Genomic DNA, 25,367 nt, shown 5'->3' with positions numbered 1-25,367 from the left:
CACCATCTGATGATGGTTCCTATCTTTGTGAAGTTTCTAATGGAATTGGAAATGTTTTGCAAAAAAGTGCTGTTCTAATCGTACATGGTAGGCTTGTTGTGTTCTCTCTGTTAACAAAAATTATGTTATAATATGTATGGTAATATAAGCTCTATCTAGAAAACATTAAATGTGCCCATAATAAGGTCGTTATCAATAAATTGGAATTATTCAAAACATTGCTATTACTAAACAAATTATTGCATCTGTATCACACAATCAACGTTTTTTTCATAGCTATTGCTATAGTGTATGCTTTATTTAAAAGCTTTCTGTATTGCTAAATGCTTTTTTTAATTAGCATACAATTTTTATATTTGAACAAGACTGTTTATTGAATTATAAAAGTAATGTGGTTTTAAGTCAAATATAATTTTTTTGCTTACGCACAGTTTCAGTGCAAAATGCTGATTTAACATTTCAAAGTAGCTGCGAGTATTTTTTTTCCCTTAAATTGTGAGACGACTTTTCATTGATAGTCTACTGGTTCCCGTCTTATGAATATTATATTCCATTTTAAAAATTTATTTCAGGGTTTTTTCTTTTTTTTTTTTTGTTCACTGATTTTATTTTATCAACTCATTTAAATAAGTGCATTAATCTAATTAAAAACTATCCGCTGGAATGCTTTTATTTACATTTTTCAGGTGTTTTCAATTGACTTGTCGTTGAAATACTAAATGGAACCATTTGTAGCTAGTACATTCAGAACAAATTGTCTTCATAGCATACATATTTACATTAGTAATAAAAAAATAGTGTTAATTTTCATTGTGCATTTTATTTTTTATACTTTAAATTACTGCATTAAGTTATTTAAGAACTTTGTAAAATTAAATATTTTATAAAAATATTTTACTCGCTTTCACAATATTGCGTGGTAATCAAAAAAAAAAAAAAAAAAAAAAATTAGAAGAGAATGCACCCATATGCAGACTGATTTTTGTAAACATTTCAATTTTCAAATTCAAATCTAGATAGGTTCTAACAACTATTAAATCATTGTTACTTTGATGAAAAATTACAGTTGTTTTCGATATTATCCAGCATGTGGCGCTAGTTGCTCGTACATTGGCGTACTGATCTGAAACGCTCATAGCAAGCAAACGGACGCCGCGGTGATTATCTTTATTTTAACGGTGTTAGTGTTCCCGTCGATTGACACGACTCAATCTGCACCACCGGCAGTCAATCTACGCTACCATCTCAGTTGTGTAGCTTAATTAAACATCTATGTGTGCTAATGCATATATTGAATTATCTGATATTATTAAGAAACTTGTAATGAAAACCTATGTTATTCCACTGCTAATGACATTCCACATGCAAGTGACCGATACGAAAGGTAAGCAGTTTTCTGTTTTGTGTATTTCTTAAAGATTTGTTGCATTTTTTATCAACTTAAATTATTCTTCAAAAATGTGACTCCTTTATTTTTGGTATCTTATCTTTTCAGAGGCACCGATAATACAGCCTTTTAGCTTTCCCGAGAATGTTAGAATTGGCCACACTTTAAGCATAGCCTGTACAGTAATGAAAGGCAAGCCTCCATTTGAGTTTTCTTGGCAGAAAAATAACAAAATATTAAAGAGAAGTGTTAGCATTAATACGCAGGAAAAAGTTTCAACTTTATTGATAGATCCAGTCACCAAGGAATCTACAGGGAATTATACGTGCATAGTCAGCAATGTATTCGGAAAAAATTCGTTTTCTTCATACTTAAGTGTAAGAGGTAAGCAAAGTACATCCTTATTTTCAAAAAGCAGATCGAAATAATATTCAAAAGAAAATTGTTTATTTTAATATTGTTTGAAATAAATTGCAGTAAGATTTTTCCATTTCGAAAAAAAAAAACGTATTTATTCAATGCATATAAAATCATTTTGCATAACAAAGTTTAGATACAAATATGAGACAGAAAATATGTTATCGGATATATTTCTGAATATCATCATCACAAATAATTTTACTTTTGATGAATATTTACAATTAGTGTATTTGAAGCGTTTAACAAAAAAAAAATCTTTTATTGATCATGATGGAGTATTTTTCATGTTTTGTATGCTGAGCTATGTTTAAAAAGTAATTGCTGAAAATTAAATGACCCATTCCGTGTAATTAATAATAAATAGTGATATCTTTCGCTTAGGCAATAGTGTTAGTAAAAGTTTTTGTTGCTTATTTATAACGTTTATTATATTACACAAATATAACTCCTGTTGGTTGTAATATTTAGTAAAATTACTTATTTATTAATTTTTTTTTCATTCAACTAATTTTGACCCTTTATGAATTGCCCGTTTTTTTTTTTTTTTTTTGAATGTATTTTTTACTTTTTTAAAAGCAGAATAGCATTGATTTTTTTATTACGAAAATTCTGTTAAAAGCTCACAACAGCATTTTGGAGGTCACTTGCCTAATCATCAGTTAAATATTTATGCATATTGATTAGCTAAGACAACACGCGATATTAAGTCTTGAATTGGGATACAACAAATTTTTTAGAAATTAGAAGAAGAAGTTAGATGAAGAAAAAAAAAAACATTGCAGCTCCGATATTTGTTGATATTTCATTCATAGATATGAAGTTTTAGTTTTATAAGTTTTCTTCCTTTTGAACACTTTTTCTGCTTTATTGAAATGTATAACGTAAAGTCAATATAAAATGTGTTGTGTACCTTTGAGTAATTTGCATTTTTTAAAAATGTCAAATTACAGGGGAATTAATGATAAAAAATATTTGCATAAGACATGATACTGAACACATGTTTTATTTTTTAACAATCCGTAAATGCTTTTTATATCCTCTTTGCACTTTTTGAACACCGTATTTTCGCTGTGTTGAATTGTGTAGATGATGAATTCAGAAGTTTAATTATTGAGGTAGGCGAATTACTTGAACTAGTCCGAAGGCATACACGTAAAAACTTCTATCAAAAGAACTATATAAAAGTAACACATTTAAAAGAAGAATTTCTAACAAATATTCAATTATTCTTGTTTTTTTCCAAGCTCCACCTTCTTGGATAACAGAACCGAATGATAGAGATACAGTGGAAGGTTTGAAGATTTCGTTTGAATGCAAAGCATCAGGATTTCCATTTCCGAAGATAACGTGGAGAAGAATTGGTAAGAATTTAAAAATATTATAGTTTAGTAGGAAAAATATAGAAATCGTACGTATGAAGAAAACCATATGAATAATAACTAAACTTTTAATTAAAATCACATATGAGGCAGTGAGAAGCAAAAGGGTGTAAGTGGACATTTTCAAGTTTTGATTAACATACGATTAAAGATAGGTAGGCTTTCATTGAAATTTTTTCTAAATCATGCTGTATAACAGAACTTATCAAGGTTACTTGTACTATCTCTTGCCCGCAGACAGAGGAGAGGTAGACCTACCATTTTTACTGCTTATCTCCAAATTTTTAATTTTGCCACTTAAACCCCTTTGCTTCTCACTACCTTATATTCAAACATATCCAGTGTTAAGAAATATTTGTACCAAAAAAAAATAAATAATATTAATGAAAACTTTTCACTAAAAAAGATGTTATCTAAATTATTAAACACAAGAAATTTGATGCTTGTTCAAGTAAAAATAGATAAATAAATGAATGAAAACTTCTCAAAACACATTAAAACTTTATAAAATTTAGCTAAACACTCTCAAACAATCAGTTCTGTAAAGGTATTTACGGTTCGCAGTATGGAAGAAAATGCTCTCAGCATTAAAAAAATCTAATATCTAAACATAATTTTTATTATAATTTTTAATTTTTATTTATCACTCGATTTTTTTAAACGTATTAATTTTTGCAACCTAAAATCTTAGAGGTTAGTAATCATTGTACCGTTTCAGTGAAAATGGTATGTGTATTTTTATGCTTGTTAAAATGCGAAAAAAATGGTAAATTTGGCGAAGCATAACTACCGGTTTGAAATTATTTTAAGTTTATTTTTCTCTAAGCCTTACTGGTTTTTTACGCCTTTATTTCAGTTTTCTTTGTAATAATGATTTAACAATGTTTTTTTCAAAGCTGCATGTATGCATAAACATAAATGTGTTCTAGTCTACCGTAAGAATTTAAAGCGCAGTATCTGCAGAAATGAGCTTTTGAGATATTTGATGAAAAGCGGTTTTAATTATACGCTATCAAATAAGAAATGTATGAATTTGACCTTTTATTACCAAATACGTAAGATTGTCTAATAAAGCTAAAGTACAATAAATGACAAAAATGCCAAAAAAATTAAGTAAATAGATAAATAAATAAACTACAAATTCGCAGTTTCTGCGCTTTACCTTCCCACGAGAGTATTATTATCATTATTGAAATAACTGTCCGAATTTGATTAGCTTTCGTGTTATAGAACGTTTTATACGATTTTTTCTCAAATTTTTTCCCTTCTGATGCATTTAATTACACCATCAATATATATATATATATATATATACTAGCTGTACCCGCATGGCGATGCCAGTGCTAAGAATTTAAAGGAAACCCATTGAATAAAAAAAATCCACGCCCCTCCCTCCTGTTTTTATGCCAAGTTCGACGCCTCCTGCAGCTGTTTAAATAAATCTGGCAACAGTATTAATTGATCAATATCTATCTTTTTCGTATTTTCTATACCTGTTTCCAGTTGCGTTTTGTGTCATTCACCTTTTTACGCCAAAATTGCCGTACTCAAGTATGTAACATAAAATATATACAGCGACCACGCTACAGTTTCGAGCGAAACGAACTCTGACCGATAAGCAATTACGATTAAAAAGCACGGTACATCTAGGACAAAAAGGAAATCCTGCACCCCGTATGAAAAATTAAATTATAGAAAAGCTAACGTTTGAAAAAAAGGGGAAAGAACTCTAGAATTAAAAAAAATGTCTCCCCCCTTTTTTTCATGTCAAACAATCAGTAATTATATTTTTTTAACTAAAATGCTTGAACACCCTTAAAAACCTAAATGCGAAATAAACAAATAATTCGCAGTTCTATTGTTTATCGCCAAATTCGCCAAGCGACTTTCAAATTAAAAAGAAAATCAATTAACATTCGCATATGGAATTTAACAAAATTGACAACAGCGCAATAACCAAATCAAGAATCCACCGGTTCTACTATTCGAACGCAACCGTATACCGAAGATATCCGTGTACCGAAGATGACGTCACTGCAGAAAAAAATTCAAGTTTAGCCTTGAAAATTGTTTGAATTAGGATCGCAATTAGAATCGCTTATATCTCCTGTTTTATTTGATTGCGAGAAATGGAACAAACATCATCTTGTTCGGAAAGGAAATTTCTTTCCAACTACATATAATGATAGGGGTGGGGGAATGTTTTACGCCCTAATTAGGCAAAAAACGTGAAATTTCAGCTTAATTAGTTAATTGTGAAAAAAACTAATTAGAAATTTAGAATTCGGGCATCCGAAGTTCAGACTCCCAGCGTACGTTCGAATTTTGTGTCAAGGTTTAGGGCTGTAGGTGCTATGGGGTCTTCTGGTTATCGGGTACAAACAAACAAAGAAACACTGTCACCTTTATATATATATATATATATATATATAGATAGATAGATAGATATATACATGATGTATACAGTTTGTCTATCTATACATTCATGATTTCATAAAGATGTACATCAAACAATTTATATAAGCTTGAATTATATTTTTGCATGCTTTTTACTTGTAAGTGAAGATAGTTCAGTTGGAAATGCGACTTTTGGTATATGATTTTTTTAAAAATATTTTACAAGAATATAGTCAATGAAATAGCAACTCACACAATCAAAAACTAAATAACGTAATTGTGTTAAAGTAAAATGTGGCAGCGATCCAACAAAGTAGTGTCCTATCGTACTCATATACATTAAGGGAAGATTGCCGTCAATGAACCACACAACACTTGATCTTTTTTAGGAAGTAGTTCTATATTGACAATAGGAATAATCACTCAGTATGTTTCTCCTTCAAAAAAATATTCGCTTTTATGATAACTGTATTCTATAAAGAATAAAAATTAAGAAGAAATGTTTTAGCATGTGATTCATGGGAACCAGTTGCTAGGGATGGACCACTGAATTTCCACCGATGGACCACATTCTCAAATAAGAAAACCAAACCGTAAAATATAAATAGTGATTACAGTCGATAAACAAACACTAGTTTTTTAAAAATTATTTTTTTTATCACAGGAGAAACATTACCTCCTCCCCCCCAGGACTCACACAACACAGCTGTTTTCACCACACCCCGCTCACCACTTGATATTTTTTTAACACGTGACTTACTACTCTTAGCTAAAATTTCACGGAACCTCTTTTGAACAAATGGGAGTTCTGTTTCATTCAAGCTCAAAAATTTTGATCCACAAAGATTTTACTTGACTAAAAGGAGTTTGCTACAGCACGTCTCATGCCCTAGTAATCCACTGGCTTTATTTCAGTTATTTTGTTTTTTTCTCAAATAACAAACGTACGTAACACTGTATCAAAATTTACTTTAACAAATATTGAATCGACCACAGTTTTGAAGTTGAAAATATAATAACTGAGGGGTTGGGGTTCCAAAACTTATTTTAAAAGTATTTTTTTCATCATTATCACACTTATTTAAAAAGATTGATCAGCTGAAACTTTAATAATATTTGTAAGATTCCATGACTGAACCACTTTCTTAGCTGGTTCATTTATAGAAATACCTAGCGGTTCAACGATAGCAACTACGTTATTTTGCATGTTCTCATAGTTTCACTGCTGTGAAGATTAATTATGAAATTTGAGGGAGGAGGGGTAATATATATATGGGGTATTGTACTTGAAAATGCACTCTTTCAAGTCAATGTTCACATTTAGTTGTTTAGTAATATTCATAGCATGTAAAAACAAAATATAAATGTCAGTAATTAGTAAGTGAACAGTTGAAATCTTATTTGGACACTTAAACATTATGATGTATTGATTCAAGCTCCTTGGCGATTCTGCATTCTACTTTTTTGAGACAAAAGAAGGCACCAAAACTGATTTCGAGCCTGAGACTCTGTTGTGAGAAATATCTTCGTGATCCAGTCATGGAACCGGTCCATTGATAGCAGCCTTCTCCTATACTAAGTGAATGCGCTTAAATTAAGTCAATGTTTTTTTCCTACTTTAACATAGAAGAGAGTAATGTCTAATTCCAACACTGTTTTTGAAGAATTGCATTGCCTTCTCATACCATTATCATTGTTTTTGCATATTCCTTCTCTGAGATTCATTTTAGAAAAGTGTTTGTAAAGTTTTGAGCACTAATTAAAAAAGTTATTTTTTATTTCTAGGTAGTATGGATAAAGAAAATGACATAAGTATAGTACAAGGTCATATGAATGGAACTCTAACATTTGCCCCAACTTTTAAAGGCCATGAAGGAAAGTACATGTGCGAAATAGATAATGGTGCTGGAGAACCGCTTAGTAAAGTAGTTTCTCTCACTGTACATGGTATGAACTGTTTTATGGTGTGCTCAAGACACAATATTTTTTTACTAAACATTGCTGTTTTAGCAAATTATTCTGTGATGACAAAGCACCGTATGTTAAAAAAATATTCTCTCATATTCCAGTATCGAAGTTATATTGTACAACACGTATATATAAACGTATGGGTATCTCAACATTTAAGGGGCGAATATCTAACTGGAGGAAGCTAAAATTTTATGCGGTTTTACACACATTGAAATCGATACTTTGTTTTTTTTTTTTTTAAACTTCATATTTTTCATTCTGAGTAACATAATTATTTTCTCATCATCAAATACCTTATTTACAGAAAACTAAAATGTTCTTACGTCTAAAGAAACTTATTCGATTATTTCTTATTGCAATTTACTTAAAAACTATAAAACTTCCCAATTTTTTTTGGGCTTTTGTTAACCTTGTTCGTTGTATTTTTTACCTAACCAATCTGTTTCTTGAGGGAATTGGACTTATCGTGTATATTTTTTCAAATGCATTTCGCTCCATTTTTCAGTAAATATTCTTTATTTGTTTACTTAAGCTAGTCACTTAATCAAATGTTTAACATATTATTCACTAAGATGTACACCAGTGCATTTTAATAAAATTGTTGTTTGAAATTTTGTCAACACCCATGAAATTAGATATTTTAAGTAAGTTTTAGTTACTTTTTTCTCCTGCACGCGGCGCTAGTTGTTTGTAATGACACGTTCTGTTATTAAACGCCATTTCTGTGCATATTCTCTAGCTGTATGTGCCAACTGAACTGCTCGAGTGAAAAGTAAATGATATTTCTGTGCCAGCTTCAATCTTATCGTATTTTTCAAAAGACATCTAACATCATAAATAACCATGTTTAACATACACTAAGCACACACAATCATGAAAAGATATTACAAGAAAGAAATTTTAAACGTTTGCTTTTGGATTTCTCTTGGAAACATTTTTCAATCTGGACTCAGTGAAGGTAAGTTCTGTTTAATGATGTTTTTGAAACAATTCTATTAGTGTTTTTATCGCATGCCAAAAACTTAAATATTTTGACATAAATTGTACCGATTTCTTCATAACTGACTAAAATATATTTTGTCATTTTCATGCTAATATAGCTTTTAAGTATTTATGCTAACACGATTATTATATTTCCCTAAGTGCTAGAAATGTTATGTGCGAACTAAAGCGAATTGGTATTATTTCAATTTGATTTTTATGGTATTTGTTTATTATTCCTGTATTGATGGTTATAATTGACACATTAAATGAAAGTTTTTCCCTATAACCGTTCAATGCTCATTGTGCTTTTTTGCGCTTTAACGTACAGTAAAATCTGTCTACAACGATACTGTTGGGACCGAAAAATATCGTTATAAACAGCATCGTTATACACAGGTTTCACTGTATACTAAATTGTAGTATTTTAGTAAAGATAAACACCGCTATTTGAATATATATATCTTCTCTATTTTCCTCAAGCATTAAAATAAAAAAATAGTAAAATATAAATTAATATATTTATAAGTACATAAATACAAATAATATTTGTAAAGTATTGAAAATTCATGTATACATTTTTCATTCAGATTAAGCTTTAAAACGAAACTCATGTGAAATATTTCTATTATTTTTATCGCATTGAAAATATTCAGAAAATAACATCACATATTACAAGCCAAAAATATGTAGGATTTTTGCTTTTTTGAAACTGTTCATTCGTATACATAACATTAAGACCATGAAACGAATTTTTGAAAATCAAAATCCTTTAAATTTCAAAAGGAAAAGGAAAATTAGTTAATTCATAAATACGATGTGTTGGAGGAACAGGAAAGTAACCAAAAACCAACAGAGGCAGAGACAAAATAGGAATAATCTAGATTTGTTTAAAAATTACACAAGTAAGAAATACTATTTATGTGTCAACTTTCCATCGGCATAAAATATTTTTTAATGTCAAAAACACACAATAAAACAGCTAATTTAGTAAATAATTTTTTTTTCCAAAACCTCTATTGATTTACGTTGTTAAATAAAACAAGTATGTTATTCGAAATTATGTGTAATGTTTAATTCATTTTGTACAGTGTACCTATTATAATGTTACAGATCTACCAAAAATTCAACCATTTCAATTTCCGCAAAATGTCAAGCTCGGAGAAAAAACTAGCATCACCTGCATCGTGAAGACAGATCACTCAAGTCTTACTTATGAGTGGCAGAAAGATGGGAATCCTTTAAAACCCTCTAGAAACATCAACATTGAGTCCAGTAAGCTGCACTCCACCCTAATAATTAACCCCGTAGAAGATGGTTCTGTTGGTAATTACACTTGCATAGCTAAGAGCAAAAGTGGGAAAGACATATATTCAACTTTCTTGCTTGTTAAAGGTATTTTTCTAATTTAATTATTTTTACAACTGCTTTAATGAATTACTCGTAAAATTATTACATCCGTTATTATCATTTAATTAAAAAACACACATTTTTTAAATTCAAATAATTTTTAAATAATGCATTTTAAAATTCATTATTAATAAAATCATTGTAGAAACCTGAAATAGTTTGGTATAGACATTTTTGAAGTCTTGTAAGATCATTAATATTTACGAAAATTATGAATTATTTTTAAGAAGTTAATCCTAAGCATATCTATCAGGAAATCTTTAATACATTTTTTTTCACTTTAAGAATGAGTTTTCCTTAGTTTACTGCAAAGTTTTTTATTTAGTCGCAAAACTAGCAATGAAAGACAACGTCAGCTATAAAGCAGCTTAAAATTTATTTTGTCAACAAATATTTTATTGACTAGTATTTAAAATATTTAAAATATTTATTTTGAATATTTTATTGACTGCATTTGACATAAAGTATGAGTATAATAGAATCCTACTTCTTAGAAAAATATTCTACACCATTCTTTGTGCGAGACTAAGTGCAAACAATAGCAATAAATTATCCGTATTCCGCATGGTTCAGCATGTAAGAAAGCAAATATTGTACACAAAATGTGATCTTTTTATCCATCATATATATTTTATATTACATTTTATCTAAAAACCAGAAAACTTTAAACTTCAGACGTTCTGTAAATGCCATTTACGAAACTTATTTTTCGAGTGTTACTTTCAGTCCTTGATATGCAAATTTTGAACTTAGGATTGTAAAATTATGTTCAAAGGTTAAAAGCAACAGTTTGGAGGGACAAAATCTTATTAAGTTTTTAATGCCGTGGCATTATATGCACAGAAGTACGAGATAATTCTGTTTAGTAAAAGTATATTTCATAAATGCTAAAAAAAAAACAGAATATTTTTCGAAAAAAAAATACTTCGTCTTCTTTTTCCTAAAAAACAAAAATCGCACTAAATGCATTTTTTTTAAATAATTTTTTTACTGGAGATTTCTGTTTTAAAAACTTTGAAATTAAATAAAGAACTTATATACTTTTTTTTTCAGTGTATTTGGCACATAAATAAAAATAATTTGTTTAATTCTTAAGAATTTTTTTCATGTTCATTTTAAAACATAACAGAAAAATTACTTAACTACTAAAATGTTGATTAAAAGTTTCATTGGTCTTTAACTTTTTTCTTAAAAAATGTATTAAACTATTTATTTATCCATTTTTTAAAATCTTTTCTAAGATTTTTTTTACTGAATGTTATACGAAATTTTTAAATATTGTCGTCGAACAAAATCGTATCTATGTCATATATATATATATATATATATATATATATATATATATATATATATATATATATATATATATATATATATATATATATATATATATATATATATATATATATATATATATATATATATATGTACACATACATACATATGCATGAATATCTGTATACGTAGAGGGCTGGCATAAATGATGGACCCGATTTCAAAAACAATATATTTTCGAAACTACTGCATATATCAAAAAGCGCGATGCAACAATTTAGAGAAAAACATACCGTCATAAATCCAAATAAGTGTAATTGCACAGTTGTGCATTTGTGTGTATTTTAGCAAATTGCAAAATATCTTACATAATTAATTCTATTATAAATTTTGAGTGTTGGAGCCTTTTTTACACCACACTATCTAACCGGTAACTGATTTCGTTCCACCTACAACAAACAATCACACACTGATAACATCACATTGTGAATGGTTTTTAATGCTGGAAAAGTGCGTTCTTAATGTGTTTGTAGCTTTTTTATGTTGGGATCACACGGCTTGTGAACGAGGTAGAATTCAGATTAGTTGTTTCTATTGTAACGAAATAGGCTCCCACATTTAGCATTTGTACCTCAAAAAAAAAAGGAAAATTCCTCTTTACATTCATGTAGCACTTTTGGTAATGAATGTAGTAGTTTCGAAAATTTTTAGAAATCGAGTCGATCATTTGTGCGCACCCTGTACGTATACAGGGGTGATGGTGGACTCAAGCAAAACTTTCTAAAGACAAAATGAAATTTTCGGAAACTATGAGGAAGTTCAACCCCCACTTAAACAACTATTCAAGTATAAATCCAAAAATCATTGAAAAAAAACTGTTTTATACTTTTTTTCAAAGAATAATTCTTTATTTTAAAATGTGTTGTCAGCTTAAAATTTTCGGAAACGGCAACCCAAAACTTGTGGAAGATTCGGATAACAAACATCCTTGGTGTATATAGTCGTGTGTCTGAGCATGACTAAAATTAATATGTGTAATAACATTACTAAATTATAAAAAAATAACACCTACAACGGATTTTTTAGCTCCTCCAACATGGATAAAAGAGCCAGAGAGTATTGAAGTAGTAGAAGGCCAGATTATAAGAATAACTTGTGCTGCAAATGGATACCCTATGCCAAAAATGGCCATAATAAAAGAAGGTAATTTTATTTTTTTAAATAAATATAACTAAAAGAATAAATAAGAAGCGAATAATTTTTAACTTTGTTTGCATTACGTCTAGTTTAAAAGAAACAATATTAAATGCTGCATTTATTTCTTGCATAAATATATGATAATTTTTGTATTTTTCAAAAAACTCAAACTACTTAAAAGAACATATCAGCAATGTAGCTAAATGTTTTAAGAAAGTTTGTTCAAAGTCTCATTTTAGAGTTTTTAAAACACATAACTCATCTTTCAACGAATACAATATAGAGACAATGGATATAAAACTCATACCTGAATTAAATTGCGAGCAAATTTCCAAGTAAGAAATTTACTATGCTGACTGATTACAATGAAGAAACGACGAATAAATAAAACTCAATGAAGGTTGCAAGTTTTAATTCAAACTTTTTTTAATTTTCATTTATTTATTTACTTATTATTATTTTTATTGTTGCTGTTGTAATTGGCATAAAATATGGATCAAAAAAAGGCTTTTTTAGTAGATGCATTTTCATTTATATTTTAGTAAAAATTTTATATGCAAAGATGCATACATACATATATATGCAAAAACTTATAACTTTGTTTAATGATATTGTTATTTTCTATTAATTTTTAGATACTATGAACGACATCTCCTTAAGTACGACAAAAGTACTCTACAAAGAAAATGGAAATATAACCTTGAATTTTGAACCTGTTCAAAAATTAGACGACGGGAAATATTTATGTCGAGCAAAAAATGATGTTGGAGATCCAATTGAACGAAAATTTGCAATATTGGTTAATGGTAGTGTAGATAATGTATTGTTAAATTCGTTCATTACAATTTTTATTGGTTATTTTGATAATTATTTCTGAAACATCATCTTAAAGTTAACCTTATTTTTTAAACAATTGTATTCTTAGATACATATAATAATTGAAAGACAAATGCTTAAATTCACAACAAATAATTCAAAATGTTTCCTTTTCCATCCTGCATGTGGCGCTAGTTGTACAATAGACTCAAATAAACATCTCGCCATTGTGCATTACTGATACAGACATTAATCCTAGACTCATAAGCAGTTGTTACAAGATGTTATGATGTTTTTTCAACACATGTATTTTAATCATAATTCCTTCAGAAAGTGTGCTTTTATATTTTTAGTGCGTTTTTCTTTATGATACAGAAATCCTGTCTTTGTGGTAATTAATAGTGTTGGATAATGCTTTTCGCTTCACCGTTCGGTCTTGTGATCTGCCAAGTTCTAATGTGGAGAGCAAGCGGTAAGTTAAAATAGTTCTTTCTCAATAATATTATGCAATATATATTTTTTTACAAATTTACTTTAGAAATGATTAAAATGCAATTGCAAATTTACACTCAGTATCGTCACGAGTGTAACTTTCTTTAAAAATGTTTCTAAACAATTAATTTTGAACAATATTTTTTGTGAGGATTATTTTTCCCCTCAGTATATGACTATATCATTTTCACTTATCTTTAACTTTTAAGCATCGCAAGTAAAAACTGAAAAAAAAGATTTTTGGTTAAATTTCATTTTATTATTGGTTATATAAAATGAATCTATTTGTGCACATTTAATTCATTTTATTGACTCAAAAGTTCTAATGACTATTTTAAGCTGCATGTTACATGAATAAGGATTAACTGAATAACTACTTACGACTGATTTTTTTTTCCAGCTACCAATTATAAAATCCAACCGTTCATTTTTCCAACGACGGTTCGCGAAGGCGAATCAACCAAAGTTATGTGTTCCGTTACAACTGAGGAGAAACCATTAGCTTTTAAATGGTTCAAAAACCAATTACAGATCAAATCAAGTGACAGACGTGAAATTTCTCATCATTCCGACTATTCGCTACTGAAGATCAAAACCATTTCATCCGAAGATTCTGGAAATTATACTTGTGTAGTTCGCACAACGCATGGTACTTTAAACTATACTGCTGAGCTCTTGGTTGAAGGTAATATATATGTTTTCAACTATTAGTTAATTTCTTTCACTAGTAGAATAATAGCTATTAGAATTTTCAACACATCAAAATAAGAATATGTAATTAAAACATTAAGTAGTTGGAATTTTTATTATGAAAAAATATATATTTATTTGTAAAATTACTTATTTATAAACTGTTTTGAAATATTTAACAAATTTGTGATATTATATGGCAGCGTGTATTAATGTAAAAACTCTCTGTATTGTGTTCAATATTCTCTATAAAACTACTGATCTCATTTAAAAAATATATTATCGATAAAACTTGCAGAAAGACTGAAATCTTAAGCATAATTAAAGAGTTAAATGCTGAAAAATAAATTAAGCTGAAACGATCTGAAAAATAAAATCTATATGTATCGTATTCTGAAATTAAAGTAAATATTAGGATTGAATGTGTGTTTTTAGATATTTCTTACTCGAATAGATGTGTATGTTTACTGTAATAAATTGAGTTAATTTATTTATTGCGAAATGCAAAGTTTAAAATTCGAACAAGAAATTGCCTTACCTCCATGATTCAGTTAAATCATTTAGACGAAAATGCAATTTGTATTCACTGAAAAATAGTAAATACGAATTTTTGTAAAAACTATTTCTAGTAGTTAAAAATATAAAAATAATCCTATCTAACGCAAATGGTGTTTTATAAATAACTTCAATGTAATGAACCCATTGTTTTTTAATTAGTATATTTTATGATGCCTTTGTCTCATGAAGTTCAACAGTTAGTTAACCGATAATTTAAGAAAAATCTAATTAAAATTGATATAAAGAAAATACAATATATATATATATATATATATATATATATATATATATATATATATATATATATATATATATATATATATATATATATATATATATATATATATATATATTAATTCTTTAAATATTTCTTGTTTCATATATGTTTTAAATAGTATTTTGATACTAAATTTAAGAAGATCTTTTTCAGCTCCAGTGCAATGGTTATCAGAACCAGTTGATCAAGAAATTAAATTAGGAGAAAGTGTTAAATTTTCTTGCTCTGCAAAAGGATTTCCGACACCTAGAATTCAATGGTTGAAATTGTCAGGTACAAAACTATTTTTAATATTTATTTTAAATTTAATATTTTATTATAGTAAAATAATAATTTATTATATGAAAAATGAGTGCATTTTATTTTATTATTTCCATTTCAAATGTTTTTCTCTATTTTTCTTGGTTACTTTTAAATAACCATTACTTTTGTGCTAATTTTTTTCTTACACATACATCTTGAAACACATTCGTTCTTTTAAACATTGTTAAGGGTAGCAAGTATTGATAATATTTATTTCGATGCAATTCAGTGTGAATTACAAATATAGCTTTTTTGCATGTTATTAAATAATTATAAAAGGGAATTGCAGTTACTTTTATTTCTTTCTATAAGTATGTTTACGCACGAGCTTCGAGGTACTTGGAAAAAAAAAAGTTAACGTACTCTTGGTAAATAGCATCACGATATTTTTTTTGCATTTTTTCAATTCTCATTAGATAATTCACCCCCCCCCCTTCCACAAAGAGAAAAGTAATTTGTGCTACTGCAGTTTTTTTCTGTCACAGTGTGGTATAATTTATTTTTTATTAACTTTTATTATTAATAGTTAAACGTAAATATATTTTTTGGATCGGGTATTGCTAGAAACTTTTAGGCTTGCTTTTATCCCTAATTTCTCCCCCTTCCAAAAAAACCTCCAATAACACTCTAATTTTAATACTGTTATTGCATCTATTAACTTATAACTGAAAGGCATATTCCTGAAATTCTATTTGCATAGTTATTCAAAATTAATAAGCACTGAAAATAAAAGCTTGTTTAAATAAATCACGCTAAAAGTAATGCTGATGATCTGCGTAACTTTTAACCATGTGAGAAATCTACTGTAAAAATACTATTTAGATGAAAAATAAGGCAATTTTAACCAGAAAAATATACTTTACAAGTGTTGACAAGCTGTGATTTTTTATGGCATCACAATATTTTATTAATCAATTATACGTCATAAGATATTACGACATAAAGCAAGATATGTTCGTATCAGCATACAAGAAACAGCTTCCAAACGTTAACTATACAAATAATAGACTACATGATTAGTTGTGTATAGTGTTGTCAACGTATATTGTAAAATAAAGAGGAGAAAACTGACGTGCTAACCATGACAGCAGAATGCATCATTCTTCCTTCTACAGACGAATATAGTCTGAAAAATATAAAATAGTGCTAGGTTCCACATGGTTCAAAGTTACGACAAAAAACTATACATATTTTAGTTCTTGTTATCTATTTTATGTATTCTTTTGTCACTCATATAAGTTTTTAAAATAAGCGTAAAAGTTTCTCTTAACGATTAGATTTTGATACATATAAAAGGGTATTAAAATATATGTAAAAACGCAGTAGGGGTCTTACTTATTATTTCAGAATAATTTATTTTTGCAGATGAAATAATATTTTTGTCTTATTGTAATTGTTAGGCTGTAGTTTTTTCCCGGTTTCTTGAATATTATTTATTTTAAATCAATTCTATAGTTGATTTAAATGTCTTACTTTGAATGATTATTTTTCTTCTCTGCTTGTTTTTTTTTTTTTTTTTTAACTTTTGCTGTATGTGTAATTTTTTGAGGGCAAAAAAACTCTCTATTTTCTCTTTGCTTTGACTCCTGGAATCTTCGAATCATAGCTATTTAAAAACATGATAATAAAATAAATGTTTAAGTTTTCGTCATGCTTGTAGTCCATTTACGTTGATGATTCGCTGGAATTACGAAGGTTTAAATTTGTTTAGGACGTTTAGTATTTTATGTTTGGGTCAGCATTGCTTGAATGACTGCATATTTTATTTTGCGTCAAAGTTCATCAGAATGTTTGCTCGTAAATAAAATGTGATCCTCTTTGTTATTTCATAATTCAGAGATATTTTTACTTTAGATACTTATTTTTACTTTAGATACTTTGAGGACTTATTTATTTATTTAATTTGCTTTGTAAACAAATAGTTTGCTTCAATACACAGGCGATCCTACTGTTTGGCGCAAACTGATAGTAAATACATATTTCTTGTTGAAGCACTGTTAAAAATGGGTATTCAAAAATAATGAAAAATTACTCATTTTTGAATACTTTCATTACTCAATATAGCTCCGAATCAATAAGGTTCAATTTTGAGAAACACATGTACTCATTTCATGACTCGTATTTCTCGTATGTTTGTATTTGATGCCACATTTACTCATTTTTGAATCAATTGTATTAAAAAAAATGAATACATTCAGAGTTTCATTTTTGAATACATTTTTTTTAACAGTGAGTGTCCATTTCGGGAGAGGAGAGGGTCAGAAAATTTGTATTACTTTATAAAAACGTAATACTTTTATTATGTGTTTTAAATCTAGATCTACTATACCGTGATTAATAAACGATGTATTTGTCCTAAAATATTATAAAAATTAAAACGAATAAGGTTTATACAAACATTTCAAATAATTGACTTCGTTCGTATAAGTACACTGAAAGGGTAATTCTTCTCACCGTGAGTATACTTTAGAGACAACCAATATGTATACTTGTACCTAAATGTATACTTGTGCAAGGAGATTGTTGCGCGTAATTTTATTCTTTTAGAGATTAAATTTCTACAAATAATAATTTTTATTATATAATAAAATATTTCATTAGTTTAAGTACATTTTAACAAACTAAATAGTCGACTTTCTTTTTTGTTTCAGATAATAATAGAGTTAATATCATTACGCACAGTCGGATCAAAATAGAACATGGTTCACTTCATTTATCCGACATAAAAATTGACGACAGTGGGGTGTATGTTTGCTCAGCTAACAATGGAGTTGGTGAAACACTTGAAAAAGAAGTCTTATTATCAGTAATTGGTGAGATTGTAACACAAAATTTTGTAAATAACTAAAAGTTGTTTGTCTTGAAATTACTGTAGGAAATTTTATTTTTCAATGTCTTCCTTACCGATGTATGTTATGACCTGAGTAAATGACCAATAGTATTAAATGATTTGTTTACTTTCTATTAGTATTTAATGTTTTAAAATCAATGTGCACCCAAAGCAAAATTGAACAAAAATTGTGTAGTATATATAAATTAACGGTTTTGTGAGCGAAAGCTGTTTTTAAAATTTAAACACTCTTAATTTAAGGTCTAGCAACTCTAGCCTTAACACTTTAATATTTATGCATAAGTAATAACTACAGTACAAGAACGTTATGTATATCAAAAATTGCGTACAATTTTACAAAAAATATCACAAAATTCGCTGTTGATATTTTACTCATTTTCAATTTCACATAACCATTTTATGCTTATATTATTCTGCCATATGTGTAATGGAAACTCTTGAAAATATTACTGATTTTTATGATACTTTATTGAACTTGATCTTAATGTGTAACCTGTATCTCTTTACTATGAACCAACAATAGTTTTCAAAAAACGATTATTTCGTTTTTTCAACAAACTGGTTTATTAATGCAAAGAGTACTTGTGATTCTATTTTTTGTCATTAAAAATGCAATGTGTATTGCATAAGTTAGCGGAAAATGTTTATCTGGTTAAACTGTTTTAGATTGCTTACTCTGTTATCAGAATATTTTGCATAAACTACGCCCTTGAAAATAATTTACTTCATACGAGATTATTTTTATTTTGCAACAATTATTGCTAATTCTGCCTGTGAAGTATCTAATTTCTCCTGTGATACGTTATTAAAGGATAAATATGCGTAGGAATTTTATCCTATTCGCGAAAAATTCAAATAATTTTAATTGTTTTTTCTGCCAATCGACATGAAATTTTAGTATTTAAATTTATGTGCCACGCCAGCATTTCATTTAATATATAATTATACTTCATACAGAGAGCAACCAAAATAGTTGTAAAAATTATTGGCAGTCACAAAACCTTTCAAGAAAAACAATATACTCTCTCAGCATTTAATTGAATAAATATAATGATAAATCTTCTACAAAGTTACCGTTTACTAGTTCATATAAGCTTTTGCCAAGAAAAAATAATAATTCAACTTTCAGCCCACACGTGGCGCTAGTTGTTCAAGTTTGTGATATGCATTATAGTTAGCAGTTCACGCCGCTGCATAAACGCCATTATCGGGACCGTACTGTAAGTTTTTGGAGTTAATCGAGATTTTTTTGCAGGAAATGTTATGATTGTTTATAATTTGTAATGATTGAAACGAATTAAGACTGCATATACCGTTATTTAACAACACTGTTTGACTAAATCAAGAATTCTCATTGTTGGTACATTGGTTATCGGCTTTTAACAACTTGTCATCATGCGAGAAATCTTAATTCAGTTCGCAGGAATAATTTTGGCCTCATCAACAAATCTAGTTTACTGTAACGGTAAGTTTCTTTTTACTTAATATTATTTAATTGTACGTTCATTCACTATTCGCTTTAATCTGTTGTTTCATGTTATTTTTTGCAATAATAATCCAACAATTTTAATTACATTTCATGTTATTATTTCTAAACATGTGCTTATAATAGATAAATAGGTACTCTGGAATTTTTAATAAATATTCATGCTTCAAAAGTACGCATAAAAAATAGTTGCGTAAAAAATCCAAACTCCTAGATATGATCCAAATTTAGTGAGATAAGGGTAAAATTAACTAAAAATAAAAGTTACAAAGCACTGATTTTAAGTTCCTCTTTTTCCTATTGTTGCAAACTATATTTCATATACAGTTAGCACATCATCATTCACACTCAAATTACTATTTCAACTTTTAGCAAATATTTTCTCTCTTGACATTATAGAATAACAACATAATAAAAAAGATTGTTAAGTGACCCTTTTTATCTTTGATTTAGTTTACTTGTTAAAAAGCTATACTGCATTAAACCATAAATAGTCGGTTTCAGTTCGTATGTTTATAATGCCTTAATTAATGAAATTGTAATTTTAATTTTCAGTAAATCAAAGCTCTTTTTTTTTTTGGAAAATACAATGAACTTACGTACATATTTCGTAGCCATAACTTATTTGTTTTAATTATTTTTTTTTTTTTTAAATCTTTAGTCCAGTGCGATTTCTTCCAGTATATTTAAAAAAGCACAATACATTAACTTTACTTTAATGAATTAAAGGGAGTAAACGGCAGGGGTAACCTTAAATTACCACTGATCCTTAAAAAAGGGAAGGAATTATTTTTGCCTTTATGGGTAAAAATGTTACTCTTATTAATTTAGTACCCAAGAAATTAAAGAAACAATTGTTTATGAAACAAAAATGGGTCTTCGTTACCTTAATAAGGCATTATGTTTTTTTTCTCATTAAACTTCAAAAATTTTTCAATTCAGTCATTGAATTTGGAGAAACATAGTTATCGTAGTATCCAGTGAACGCAGAACTCTCTTCATAATGTATTTTAATGCTGTTTGTAAATTATCAAACAATTTTAAGTACTAATATAGTATAAATCGCCAAAAAACTAATCTAAGGATAAAAATGAATTGAAATCCTATAATATTGTGTTAGTATATACTTAATATTTATATTAATTAATTAAAACCGTTATTTGAAAATAATGCGCTGTATCTGCGCAACTTTATCTGCAAACTGTACACTTTTCTTTGTTTTGCATTTTTATCATTTATTGTAGTTTAGCTTTATTGTATAAGCTTGTTTACTTGGATTGCGCTAAAAAGTAAAGCAAAAAAAAAAAAAAAAATCAGAAGCGTAAAATTCCAACATTTTCTTATTGTTAGTAATTAATTCAAAACGATTTTCTTCAAACATCTCAAAACCTCATTTCTGCATATATTGCACTTTACCTCCTCCATGGTAGCGCTCTGCAGAGTAGTAAATACCGGGTAAATAATTTAATTCGAATTTAGCTTATCTTTTCTCAACGTAAAATGTGATGAATTATTCAAAATCTTAAATATAAGTCATATACGTAAATTTAATGACGCGAATCTAAAAAATCATAATAAAAATATTTAATAAATTAAAATTTTTTTGTTTTCAGATGCCCCAGAGATAAACCCATTTCATTTGTCGCCAAAATTGAAAATAGGAGATATTGCAAGTCTACACTGTTCAGTTATACGAGGACAAACACCATTAAGATTTGAATGGTATAAAAATGGGAATTTGATAAAATACCCTTCCAATCAAATTCAGATGAACGATAAGTTTTCTAATTTGGTTATTGATCCAATAAAAGGATCTTCTGCAGGAAATTATACTTGTGCTGTCAAAAATGACTTTGGAACAACTAGTTACTCTGTATTTCTTGTTGTACGAGGTAAGTTTAATTTTTAGTGCATTACATTATTTTATGCAATAATGCATCATTTTATGTAAGGATTTTGAATTTGTATAAAGCACAATCTATGTGTATGTATTTGATTCGAAGTGAACCGAAATAAAATGAAGTTTCAGTGTACAATCAGCCATACACAATACAGAACCTCTACCCTCTCCCTTAGGTACCTCTTAGTTCTATAGGGGAAAGTGGGGTGAAACCCGGATCCTGAGGTTTGCAGGCTTCCAGAAATCAGTTTTTACCATAAAGGAACAACATTTTGCAAAAGTATGCACTACTTATCTGTTAATGCAACCACAGTTTCAAAACCATAAGTGTTTTTGGTTTTAATTTTTATTGATGTTTTTGCTTAAAAAAAGTCATTTTACCCGGTTTTGCCCCACTAGTGGGATAAAACCGGGTAGACAGGTTATTGCTATGGGAAAATAATTTTTTTTTTAAGTTTCCACAAAGTTCTAGTTTTATTTAGTGACAAATGTTAACTATTGTCATAACATACTAGAATGAGTATAAAATGACGCATATTGATGAGTTGACAGTAAATTTAATTGTCTTTACCTGTAATGTTTTGCTACAATATAAGGCGTATTGACACCAGTCGCAAGTAAAATAGTTATCTTCCTCTTCGGCCCCAGAGCAGCTTTCATGGACCCAACGACGACATTGGAAGCATTGGATCCATCCCTCACCACCCTTGGAGGGCGAATAAAGCTCACTGCAGTAAATGCAGGCAGCATTGTCATCCTCTCACCTTGGACTCATCCCTCATTTGCTCCTTCGGTTTTTCTTTTTTTGGTCGCTTTTTATTTTCTGTCTGTTCCTTTTTGGCATCTTTATAATGTTGCTTTTCCTTTGATTCTCGTTTATCTTTCTTTCAGGTTTTCTTTTACTCCGTCCATGTTGGGTCTTCTATTATTTTTCTTTTTCTTTTCTTCTAATGCTGCCCTTAAGATGAAGATTGTATTGGAAGATCGTCAAAATGACAGTATTTCCATTTCACTTGTCCTCCTTCGGCTGTGTCTTTCCTTCAGTACATGAGGGGGGGGGGGGTAGTGCCCGGTTTCGCCCCTCGGTTAGTACCCGGTTTTGCTCACACGTACAACTTTCATAAAAAATGCCGTCATATGACTATACAGAACGCTACAGGCAATTACTTAGAATGATAAAGAACGTATCTAAATGTTGTACAAAGAGATCTACACGCCTTTACTGTTGCAGAAACAGGAACATAATATAATTAATCTAGTTTTGTTCAAAAATTTTAAGCAAAAACCACTCAAACAGAATATTTTTCACAGGGACGAAAGAAGCGAATCTATTAGGTTATAATTAAATGGCCGCTGCTTTTTCATCAAGGTGGAATGTAGTTCCTCTCTTGTCCACGCGATTGCAGCGCTTACAGGGACTTGAAGGTGGTAGCCGGTTTGCTCCCGGCTTCCCGGTTTTACCCCACTTTCCCCTACTTCCTATTTCACTAATAAAATCTGCATTACTTGATTTCTGTAACTATTTGCAGTCAGAAATACGGCTGTAAACTATGTAAGTTCCATATTTTTTGAATGTAACTTTTTTAAGCAACAATTTTTAGTTACAATTTTTCTAATATATTTGCTACTTTATTTTTATGAATACTTCTAAGTCGCTTAACATGGGAAATTCTGCCAAGAAATTGCTTTTATTATTTTTTCTTCCTTGCATGTTTTAAAACGAATGGTTCTCAACCGCTAGTCGGTGGAAAAAAGAATAGTCCTCAAAGGTTTTTATATGTCCCCGTAAAAAAATTGCATAAATAAAATAAAAATTAAATTAATCAAAAAATAATAATGAAGTAAATAAAAATAAAATAAGATAATTAAATAAATAAATAAATATTAATAATAATAATATTTTATACCATATCTCATGCGTTGATATTTTAATTAATGTATCTAATTTTGCTGGGGTTTTTTAAAATTAATTTGCTTATGCCAAATTAAAGAACTGATTTCTCATCCATGCGTTTAAATATTATTGTAAGTAAATTATGATAAAAGCATAAAGTGTATATATATATATATATATATATATATATATATTTGCTAAAAAAAGAAAAAGAAGAAGAATTTTCAGTTAATAATTAACCTTTTTAGTCCCATGTGTTCTATCCATATGTATACAACAGATTTCCTTTATCTATTCTTACTGATCAACTTTTAATGCGTTTATGACTGTGTAGTAAGTCTAGCAAGATAACCTTTTAAATGAACACGATATTTTGAAGAAATTATTGAGATACATCCTTCTTGCTGAAAAAAACAGCAAATCTTAAAAATATTACTATTTTTTGCCCTGAACCATTTTCAAGAATACTCCTTTCAGCATAAATAGTAATACCCGCTGAAAAATGCTACAGTAACATGGATTCTCTCAAGGGGATGATGCGGCGTAATGAACTAATTTATTATAGTTTTAGAATACATAAAGCCCCCAATGACTTTTTTTGTAAACATATCGTTACAGCTAATTAACTATCAATTTCAAACTTTTTTGTACAAATTGAGGAGCATCAATTTTATTTGTTTTTTTTTAGGTTTTTATTTACCTTGAAACATTCATTTAGAACTGCACTAATTATTAGAGCAGTATGTTAAATTTTTTAAAAGTTTCAGTTTATTCTGACACCATTTATATTAAAAAAAGGCTAATATTTACTTTTCTGACTTTTTTGCTTTCGCTGAAGCTCCACCATTTTGGATCCAAGAACCAGAAAATAAAGAAACAACAGAAGGGTCGGCTGTATCACTATCATGCTATGCTGGAGGAATGCCGTCCCCAGAAATTACTTGGAAAAAAATTGGTAAGAAGCTAAATATCCTTTAAAGCAGTTTGTTTATATAATTCACTGCAAAATATAATTTTGCATAAATTAATTTGATTTCCAATCAATCTGAATGAACATTGCTTATTAAATTACAATAGCATTTTTGAAAAATGCAATTTCCGTACAAACTTTTAGAAAAGTAAAAGAAAGTGATTGAGAGAGAGAGTACAACTAATGGGGTAGTTTCCTTCGGTCAAAAGTACTACCTTTAGTCACTGAAATTGATAGAATAGCAAAAAAATAATAATAATAATAATAATAATAATAAATAAATAAATAAAATAAACAAAATAACATGGACATAGAAAGTACTTTTATCTCCCCAACATTTTTTAATTAATTTTTTAAAAAGTCCGATTTTTCAAACAAAGTGTAGTCTTGATGACATCACAATTGATGCACTTTTGCGCATCTTTCGACCGCGTTTACACGTTATGATAATCAAGAAGCGTATTCAATAATTTCGCTCTGCGCTTGCTATCAACTATATCGCTGCTAATACACGTCAATAAAGATGCAGATTAAATATTTTGCTGTGTTATTGGCAACACTAAATGGCATTTCATCATTTGTGAAGTCATCGGCAGAAGCGTAAATAATGAAAGCGCACGAATTTAAGTAATTTTTTAAAAATATTAAACTTAAACAAATTATTTAACAAATGGTCAGATCCTATGTTTTTAAACATGCTCTTTCATAAAAAA

General features: G+C 28.6%; 1 protein-coding gene across 1 annotated transcript in view; it reads left to right on the top strand.

Annotated features, from left to right (window-relative positions):
- Positions 1 to 1,272: 1,272 nt before the first annotated feature.
- The window catches only part of LOC129234365 (cell adhesion molecule DSCAM-like), a 76,638-nt gene continuing 52,543 nt past the window's right edge, over positions 1,273 to 25,367 (top strand). The window contains exons 1-12 of the mRNA XM_054868358.1: positions 1,273 to 1,384; positions 1,496 to 1,771; positions 3,052 to 3,168; positions 7,369 to 7,530; positions 9,649 to 9,930; positions 12,307 to 12,423; positions 13,053 to 13,223; positions 14,126 to 14,410; positions 15,404 to 15,523; positions 18,205 to 18,366; positions 21,504 to 21,782; positions 24,523 to 24,639. Coding sequence (XP_054724333.1) covers positions 1,273 to 1,384; positions 1,496 to 1,771; positions 3,052 to 3,168; positions 7,369 to 7,530; positions 9,649 to 9,930; positions 12,307 to 12,423; positions 13,053 to 13,223; positions 14,126 to 14,410; positions 15,404 to 15,523; positions 18,205 to 18,366; positions 21,504 to 21,782; positions 24,523 to 24,639 — 2,200 coding nt within the window. The remainder of the gene's footprint in view (positions 1,385 to 1,495; positions 1,772 to 3,051; positions 3,169 to 7,368; positions 7,531 to 9,648; positions 9,931 to 12,306; positions 12,424 to 13,052; positions 13,224 to 14,125; positions 14,411 to 15,403; positions 15,524 to 18,204; positions 18,367 to 21,503; positions 21,783 to 24,522; positions 24,640 to 25,367) is intronic.

Source organism: Uloborus diversus, chromosome 1 (genome assembly GCF_026930045.1).
Source record: "Uloborus diversus isolate 005 chromosome 1, Udiv.v.3.1, whole genome shotgun sequence".
NCBI lineage: Eukaryota > Metazoa > Arthropoda > Arachnida > Araneae > Uloboridae > Uloborus > Uloborus diversus.
This window is presented reverse-complemented; position numbering and strand designations above follow the sequence as displayed.